Genomic DNA, 9568 nt, shown 5'->3' with positions numbered 1-9568 from the left:
AGGTCTAGTGTAAACTATAAGAGACCCATGGGTCTTTCTGGCCTGCGTCCCTAAGTCAGTGAGTGAGAGGAAGCAGGCTCCGTGTAGCGTTCCATTTCTGGGGCTCAGGAAGTCATTCCAGGGGATCTCCTAGGAAATCCACAAAGGAGTTGATATTTTCTTCTCCCCCCCCCCCCCATCCTCACAGGCAGGAGGAAGCTCCGGCTATTTGAATACCTTTTCGAATCCCTGTGCAATTCGGAGATGGTGTCTTGTATTCAGTGGGTGGACAAAACGAAAGGCATCTTTCAGTTTATATCAAAAAACAAAGAAACTCTCGCTGAACTCTGGGGGAAAAGAAAAGGCAACCGGAAACCCATGACTTACCAGAAGATGGCCAGAGCCCTGAGGAACTATGCCAGAACTGGGGAGATCACAAAAATCCGGAGAAAGCTGACCTACCAGTTCAGCGAGGCTGTTCTCCAGAGACTTGCCCCATCTCACTTCCTGGGAAAAGACCTCTTCTACCCTCAATGTGGCCAGCCTGACCAGGGCTATCTCAGCTTAAACCACTGGAATGCAAATCACTATGCTCACGCCAGTTACCAGAGCTGACCCCGGAACTTCAGAATTTTTTTCCAAAGCATTTTTGGATTCCATACCAATAAGGCAAAAACTCTGCACACCGAACGTGTTCTTGTCCTGACGACTTTTCAGGTAGTGCTTGCCACATATTGGTGTTCGAGGAAACTTAGATGTTGCAGAAGGATGCTTACAATTCCTGCAGATGCCTTGCTATTTGTAATAAACAGGCTTTAGTGAGCATGGATCAGGTATCCAAGAACATCCGAGAGCCAGAATGTCTTTTCAGAAAAATGTGTGGGAGACAAGCACAAGGCCACTTAGTAATTTTATAAATTGAAATAAACAATTGAATTTGAAGCAACTGAAAGCGTTTGTAGACTGTCTCTTGCTATGCAAACACTTTTGTCTGGATTATATGAGTGTGGATGATTTGATAGGATGATTTTGTTTGTTGATGCTTTCATTAAAGGTGTAGCCTAGCCTGTCCTTGAACTGATGAAATGACAAGTGTGTGCCACCATACCAGGCTTACAATTCAAAATAAGCACTCAGAGGAAAAGTCACTCAACGTGTGTGGCAATACAGAGGTTGTACCAAAATTTATGTTCCTGGCTTAATCTAATAATGTTAGGTGATCACTGTGGCTTTAATTTACATTTTTCTTTTTTTTTCTTTTAAATATAACCCTTCCCAAATCTGTGTCATCCTTGTGCTAATTTGCATTTTTCTGACTCTAGACATGAATATTTTGTTTTGGAGACACGATCTTACTTTGTAGCCCTGGTTGGCTTAGATGGAACTCACAGATCTTCTTCAAGCACTGGTATTAAAGGCATGTGTTTGTGTTTTGGGGCCATATTGACAAATTTCTGTTCAACCCACCATCAGGAAATTTTTCCTATTCTAGTAGGTTTATCTGTAGAGGGTTGTTTATCTGTTTTTGTTTTTTTTCTGAGATTGGGTTTCTCCGTAGATCTCATCAACTGGCCTTGAATAAAGTGATCCACCTGCCTCTGTCACCTGAGTCACCAGGACTGGCTAGTTTTAGGTCTTAAATGATCTATTTTGAGTTGATTCTTAGATACAAGATAAAGATCCTTTTTTGCTACTGGGATGTGTTAGTTTTAACTGTCAACAACTAGATCATATTAAGGATTTCCTAGAGAGCTGAGCTCGACCTAGGCCTACAATTCATTCCAGCTCTTTGGGAGGCTGAGGCAGAAAGGTTTAACATCAATTTGACACAACCTAGAATCACCTGGGAAGAGGGTCTCACTTGAGGAATTATGTAGATCAGGTTGGCTTGTGAGCATTTCAATGTGGGAGTTGTCTTGATTGTAACTTTACCCAGCCCATTCCCTAGGCTGGACCCTGAACTGTGTAAAGTAAGCTAGCAAGTAAGGGTGACTCAAAGGTAGTTGCATCACTGAAAAGAGTGCTAACTTCTGAGAGCTATATCCATGGAACTCCCTATATGGCATGCAGGTAGCTTAGTTGCCTCTTTCAGCAACTGTTATCCTTTCAGAGGGGTCTTGTGACTCTTATAAGCTTGAAGTTTTTGCTTCTTGAGGCTTCTAAGTATCTTTTACTCCTGAATCCTAATAAGCCTCCAACCTGAAGGGAATATTTCAATTCAGAGAAAGTTGACAGACAACAGAGATCTTTCCATTTATCTATTTAATCTTCTATTAATAATGCTTTCAATTGTTAAGTATTCTACTAGGCTACTGTGAGATTTCATCTTGATAAGATAATAACACACTGTATGTGTGCACGAGAGCACCCAATATTTATTTAATTCTACTTCTGGGGTGTGTTCAGCTTCTGCTGCATACCCCGGATCTTGTCCAGCAGGCCAGAGATGAAGACCTCAGTGGGTTTGTGACAGTCAACTAACAGCTCCTTGACTCTAGCGGCCTGGGTGTCATCACTTCCCTCGGTCCATTCACATCTATCTCGAACTCTAGGATCTCCTCCTCCTGGCAGTCTTAGAGTCCAATGAGCTATTCTAAAATCCACTCTTCCAGGTTGAGGCACTTCCATAGCTGCTTGGGGTTCGACTTGATGGTGACCTTCCCTTGCCTTCTCACTGGTCCATCTTTATCCGCACCTCCTGGGCCGTCACCTGCTGGCCCGAAGGGGTCTCTGGAAGTAGACTACGGGCCCAGTGCTGCCACTGGCTGGTCCGGGGACCTGGGTAGCCAACTCTGCACCCCACGTGGGGCCGCTGTCAGCCAAGGCGGCCACCTGGGCCGTGCGTGCACCGGCCCCTGGCTGCGCGGCCGCCTCTGGGATGCAGGCCGGCTGGTTCCGGGCCTTGGCTCTGGCTAGCCTGCACGCTCCTCTGCGCAGCTCTGGAGCCAGGGCGGCAGCGTGTGCGCCTAAGGGCAGCAGCAGCATGTGTTGGGCCCCAGGGCTTGGCCTGACTGCGCTCTGCCCCCATTTATTTTGCATTAGTTTTAACTTGAGGATCTGAAGAACAGGGAACTTAGATGCTGTTGACACAAATTAGTACAGGCATGGGAAAAAGTGGAAATTTCCCCCCATAAATCTAAAAAGATAGAACACCATAGATGATCTGGCAATCCTGCTCTTGGGTATTGATTCCAAAGCTGCTGAAATCAGTACGTCAAAGAGATGTCTGCCTTCCCGTAACCATTGCGTTGGCATATACAAGTATAAACACGCACCCAGAGTGGAATGCTAGTCAGTGTTAAGACAGGACAGACATGGAGGCAGAGAAGGGACTACTAAGGCAGAGAAAGAGCAACAGTAGGAGGGAGAAGAAATGGAAGGCTATGGTGTAGTAAATATAACCAGTAATAACCAAGTGATGCCCTGAGACAGGGCCTCTCTAAGTAGGTCTGTCCCTGCATTCACTAGAACAGACTGGCATCTTAACTCAGATCCTCCTGCCCTTGCCTCCCAAAAGCTGGGATTTAGGGTGTGCACAGCTACACCCAAATGGAATGGTTGATATTGTCATGTTGATTTAATCTGGAATCAACTAGATATGCCCAGAGGGCATTTCTAGGGAGGATTAACTGGGGTGGGGGTGGGGCGAGGCAGGTAGGTGTGAAGATCCTCCTCCAAATGGAAATCTGAAGAGAAAGCATTGCTTCTTTGCTTGACCAACCTCCTACTTTTTTTTTTTTTAAAGATTTATTTATAGACCGGGAGGTGGTGGCGCACGCCTTTAATCCCAGCACTTGGGAGGCAGAGGCAGGCGGATTTCTGAGTTCGAGGCCATCCTGGTCTACAGAGTGAGTTCCAGGACAGCCAGGGCTATACAGAGAAACCCTGTCTTGAAAAAAAACAAACAAACAAAAAAAGAAAACAAACAAACAAAAATTTATTATTATTATTATTATTATTATTATTATTATTATTATTTAGCCCCAAGAATTTGTTTCTCGTTTGGCCACAGCAGCCTTCTTCCAGCCAAAATGACCAACACAAAGGGAAAGAGGAGAGGCACCTGGTGTATGTTCTCTAGGCCTTTTAGCAAACATGGAGTTGTTCCTTTGGCCACATACACGCGGATCTACAAGAAGGGTGATATTATAGACATCAGGGGAACGGGCACTATCCAAAAAGGAATGTTCCATAAATGTTACCACAGCAACACTGGAAGAGTCTACAATGTCACCCAGCTCGCCATGGGCATCATTGTAAACAAGCAAGTTAAGGGCAAGATTCTGGCCAAGAGGATCAATGTGCAGATTGAGCACATCAAGCACTCAAAGAGCAGAGACAGCTTCCTGAAGCAGGTGAAGGAGAACAATCAGAAGAAAAAGGAAGCCAAAGAGAAGGGGACCTGGGTTCAGCTGAAGCACCACCCTGCGCCACCCAGAGAAGCACACTTTGTAAGGACTAATGGAAAAGAGCATGAGCTGTTGGAGCCCATTCCATATGCCTTCATGGCCTAATGTACAAAAAAGAAGTAAAGGACCCAGACTGCAAAATAATAATAATGATAATAATAATGATGATAATACATAACACATAATTATTATTAATATTATTAATAACAATTTGTTTCTTAGCACCCACACATCTCACACCTGCCTGTAACTTCAACTGCAGGGGATTGGATACTCTCCTCTGGCCTCTGTTGACATGCACACACAGAGCATACCCTCAAAAAGACATATGTGCACGTACACAAACATAATAATAAATCTTGAAAAGAGAAACGCTTTGTATATTTTAGGATAGACATTTTAAAGGTTCTCAAAACAAAAGAATGGTATTTGATGCAATGGGAATATGATAGTTACTCCCAAACTGGCCACTCCAGACAGACAGTAATTAAGTGCACATACAGGCTTTCCTGGCTATCTTTTGCCTGTGCTTTCTCTACACTTCCAATCATGGCCTGTGACCCCCCGGAAATAGTGGTCTAAGGAAAATGGTGCCGATATAATAACCTTCTGAAGATCCCAACTACCATAAATCATTTTGCAGTTCAATCTCGAAGGTACGGGTGTAGTAGGGGTCGTTGTTTACTATACTACCACTTAGCCACAGGGAGGCGCTGTTGCCCCGCTCTTCAACCCACTGCGAACGAAGCTTTTTTTTTTTTTTTTTTTTTTTTTTTTTTTTTTTTTTTTTTGTTTGTTTTGTGTTGCTTTTGTTTTTTAATCTCTCGAGCTGATAAAAGATTAGAAACCAGCAAACGATACACTGAGGAAGGAACCTGAATATGGGCAATTAGAATAGAAAGCTCTGGCTTATTTTCCACATGGCATAAGGAACCCTAGGAGGAAATGATTTACTTTTTACCTCCCGTTTGGCTTCATAAATTCATCTGTGTTATCATAAAGGAGGGATGTTTTCTAACCTTTCTGAACCATCTTCAGATCGGGTTGTAGAGCAGTGGTCCTCACCCTTCCTAATGCTTCAGCCCTGTAATACAGTCCCTCTGTTGTGGTGACCCCCCAACCATAAAATTATGTCCTTGCTACTTCATCACTGTTATGGATCGTGACGTAGATATCAGATATGCAAGATATCTGACATGTGATTGCAAGGGTCATGACCCACTGAGTGAGAATCATTGTTACAGCGCACCTAAGGCACTAGGTGCATGGAAATCCCTGACTCTGTGTGTGTGTGTCCATAAGGAAACTTTCCAGAATCCCCTAGAATGTCTCCTCAAGCTTCAGAGAACAGGCATGCTAGGAGCCCCTTCTGAGGAAGGGAAAAGTCACTCTCCGGGAGAGGAGCAGGAAAAGCAGATACTGCCTGAAAGGAGAAAGGGCGGACGTCAGGGAGGCAATCAGAACACCACGGTCCAGCCCTTTGGCTGTCCGGTGTATTTACAAGCATTTCAAAACTGTTCGTGCTTCTGTGGAAGTTAATCACTCATGCCCGGAGGGACGGCCCCTGAAGCACCCACTGAGCTGCTTTCCAACCACCAGGAGCTCCCACTGAGCTGCTTTCCAACCACCAGGAGCTCTGCAGGAAATTCACTGGTCTCCTTTGTCCATGGCTGCGTTTGCTCACAACTGGCCTTGGAAGAGGTGTATCACTTTGGGGGTAGGCTTTGGGGTCTCCTGTGTTCAAGCTATGCCCAGTGTGGTTCACAGTCTCCAGCACCATGACTGTCTACATGCAGCCATGCTTTCCTGTCATGATGATAATGAACTAAACCTCTGAACTGTAAGCCAGTCCCAATTAAACGTTCTCCTTTATAAGAGTTGATGTAGGTTGGAGAGATGCCTCATTGGTTAAGAGCACTTGTGACTCTTTCAGAGGTCCTGAGTTCAGTTCCCAGCAACCACATGGTGGCTCACAACCATCTGTATGTAATATGACCAGATACCCTCTTCTGGTGTGTCTGAAGACAGCTACAGTGTACTGACATGTATATAATAAGTAAGTCATAAAAAAGTTGATGTAGTCATGGTTCTTGTAGTCATTCTCTTCAAAGCAATAAAAACCCCAAGGCAACTCATAAAGAAATTAATTTTAAAGCAATTGTTTGTTATGCAAATAAGCTTACTCTTTAAAAATGCTTCTTTGACAATTTCACAGCTGTATATAATGTGTTTTGATCATATTCACCTCCCACTAACCCTCCCTCTTTTTTTTTTTTTTTTTTTTTTTTTTTTTTTTTTTTGCTTTTTTTCCGAGACAGGGTTTCTCTGTGTAGCCCTGGCTGTCCTGGAACTCACTCTGTAGGCCAGGTTGACCTCGAACTCAGAAATCCGCCTGCCTCTGCCTCCCAAGTGCTGGTATTAAAGGTGTGAGCCACCATTGCCTGGCTTTTTTTTCTTTTTCTTTAATCACATTCTATGGTGATTTGAATAAAAATGGCCCGCATGGACTCATAGGTAGTGGTACAAATAGGAAGTATGACCTCATTGGAGGAAGTATGTCACTGGAGGGTGGGCTTTGATGTTTCAAGTGCTCAAGCCAGGCCCAATGTCACTCTCTCTTCCTGTTGCCTGCCAATGCAGATGTAGAACTCTCAGCTACCTCTCCAGCACCATGTCTGCCTGCATGCTGCTATGCTTCCTACCATTGATGACAATGGATTAAACCTCTAAACATGTCAGCCAGCTCCAGTTAAATGTTTTCCTTTCTAAGAATCGCTGTGGTCATGGTGTCTCTTCACAGCAATGGGAACCCTAACTGAGATACCTTCCCACTCCGACTTGAACTCTTCTTCCTAGCAAGGCCTCCTTCCTTTTTTGTTTAATGGCCCACTGAGCTGAATTTGGGTTGTTTGCATGAACATGGGTATGGGTTATTTACTGGACAATGGACAACTTATGAATGGCTGCAATACTGAAGAAAAATGGCAGTCTCCACAAAGCATGAACTACCAATACCTCCTTATCAAGGGGTCACAGGCTCATCAGCCTCGTCTCCATCCAAGCTGGAATGCTGAAGGACTCAGTCTTATACAGATCTTGTGCAGGTCGTCTCAACTGCCATGAGTACATGAGTACAACAGCCATGTCATCTCCAAAGGATGGAATTTCACAGAACTCTTCCTCATCCCCCGGTTCTTGCATTCCTTCTGCTCCCTTTATACCACGATGTCTCCTGACCCTTGCAGGTAGGGAGAGACAGAGAAGAGAAGAGGAACTAAAAAAAGCAAATGTTCTGCGTAGGCATGAGCACTCAAGGGTCACTTATTCTCCGCACTTTGCTCACTCTGCAGTAACTGCTGTCTGCAGCTAATGGCTGGGCAGGACAGACAGAGGCAGGACTTTCAGCCATGCCAGGAAAGGTGGAGAAGAGGGGAGACACGATGCCTGAGAAGAGTGGTAGACAGGGAGACATAGCCCACATGTGAAGAAACTGAGAGAGTGTAGCCCAGTTGGGCAGCCCTTTAGGTCCAGGGCAGCCAAGGTAGAATATAAAATTTAGTAAGTAATAACTAGAGATTATTGACGGGAGGTGGATTAACCTCATGGAGGTTAGGAAGTAGCTGAGCTGTTGTACTGTTTAAGGCATATCAAAATATAAAGGCTGTGTGTGTGTCTTTTATTCGGGAACATTAAGCATTGAGGTAGGTAGTGAACCCACCACTGGGATTTATATATAAAAATTACTGCTACAGCTGTCCACTGCAAGAAGACGCTTAACTGACTGAGGTTGAGAGCAGCATTAATCTATAGGTATAAAAATTGCTGGGTAGTGGTGGCACATGCCTTTAATCCCAGCACTTGGGAGGCAGAGGCAGGTGGATTTCTGAGTTTGAGGCCAGCCTGGGCTTCAGAGTGAGTTCCAGGTCAGCCAGGGCTACACAGAGAAACCCTGTCTCAAAAAAACAAACAACAACAACAAACAAACAAATAATATTTAGTGCCATGTATGGTGGCACATGACTTTAATCTCAGCACTCAGGAGGCAGAGGCAGGAAAGTGCAGGCACAAAGCAAGTTCCGGGTCATGTGCTTTTGATTCCAGCATTTGGGAAGCAGAGGCAAGTGGATCTCTAAGTTTGAGGCCAGTTTGATCTACATATTAAGTTCCAGGACTATGCAGAGAAACCCTGTCTCTAAAAACATAAAAACAAACAAAACAAAAAATTTAGAAGGCGGTATGGCATATCCACTTAGCAAAACCAATAGTACGTTTCTTATTGGTAAATAAAAAAACGATTTCCTATGGCCTATGACTTCCCAAACCATGGGCTTTTGACCAGGTTTGCAGTATCAGGCATGAACCTCTTCCTGTGGAATAGAACTCAAATTCACTCAGGAAGTAATTGGTTAGGTCTAGGGCAGCCGCACCACTATTGCACCAGTATCTGAAAAGTCAGTATTTTAGAATGTAGGGTCCAGAATAGGGTAAGACAGTTGATGATTTTTCTCTCCTAGCAATTTGCATGGTACTTTTAGCACTATAAAAGTTAACCAGCTAGGAAGACGTTCGCAGCTCAGTTCTAGCTTGATTTTTCTATCCCAAAACCAACACCTGCTACAGTGGTGTCTTCAGTAATAGTCTTATTGTTCTGTTGGGCACCTGAGAGCAATGGCACAAGCCTGTATTGTTTGGGGGTGGGGGTGAGCTTCTTGACCAACAACTCACAGGATGGTAGCTCCGTTCTCCGTCTACTAACTCATGGCTGAGATTAAGAGGTTGGCATGGTGGCACACACCTTTAATTCCTGTGCTTGGGAGGCAGAAGCAGGTGGATCTCTGGATTTCAAGGCCAGCCTAGTCTACAGATCAAGTTCCAGGGCAGCCAGGGCTGTTATACAGAGAAACCTGTTGTGAAAAAGCAAATAACAAACAAACAAAAAAAAGTGAAATTAGGAAAATTCACTCAGAAAGTAATTGGCTTTCAGGGTCTGGATTACCTCACTCAGTGTAATATTTTCCAGTTTCATTCATTTTCCTAATTTCTTAATCTCAGCTGGGCAGTAGTGGCACATGCCTTTAATCCCAGCAATTGGGAGGAAGAGGCAGGTGGATCTCTGAGTTTGAGGCCAGCCTGGTCTACAGAGTGAGATCCAGGATAGCCAGGGCTATACAGAGAAACCC

General features: G+C 44.4%; 1 protein-coding gene and 2 pseudogenes across 2 annotated transcripts in view; 2 read left to right on the top strand and 1 right to left on the bottom strand.

The window, feature by feature from the left end:
* Positions 1 to 926, top strand: part of Spic (Spi-C transcription factor) — a 6821-nt gene extending 5895 nt beyond the window's left edge. For both annotated transcript variants that reach the window (XM_031350146.1, XM_031350145.1), the window contains one exon: positions 188 to 926. In XM_031350146.1, the coding sequence (XP_031206006.1) occupies positions 188 to 594 (407 nt within the window). In that variant the 3' untranslated portion in view covers positions 595 to 926. The remainder of the gene's footprint in view (positions 1 to 187) is intronic.
* Positions 927 to 2364: 1438 nt separating this feature from the next.
* On the bottom strand, positions 2365 to 2964 carry LOC116076520 (annotated as a pseudogene).
* Positions 2965 to 4010: 1046 nt separating this feature from the next.
* On the top strand, positions 4011 to 4493 carry LOC116076217 (annotated as a pseudogene).
* Positions 4494 to 9568: the final 5075 nt, after the last annotated feature.

Source organism: Mastomys coucha, unplaced genomic scaffold, assembly GCF_008632895.1.
Source record: "Mastomys coucha isolate ucsf_1 unplaced genomic scaffold, UCSF_Mcou_1 pScaffold4, whole genome shotgun sequence".
NCBI lineage: Eukaryota > Metazoa > Chordata > Mammalia > Rodentia > Muridae > Mastomys > Mastomys coucha.
The sequence above is the reverse complement of the archived record's forward strand: the minus strand, read 5'-3'. Positions and strand labels throughout refer to the sequence as shown.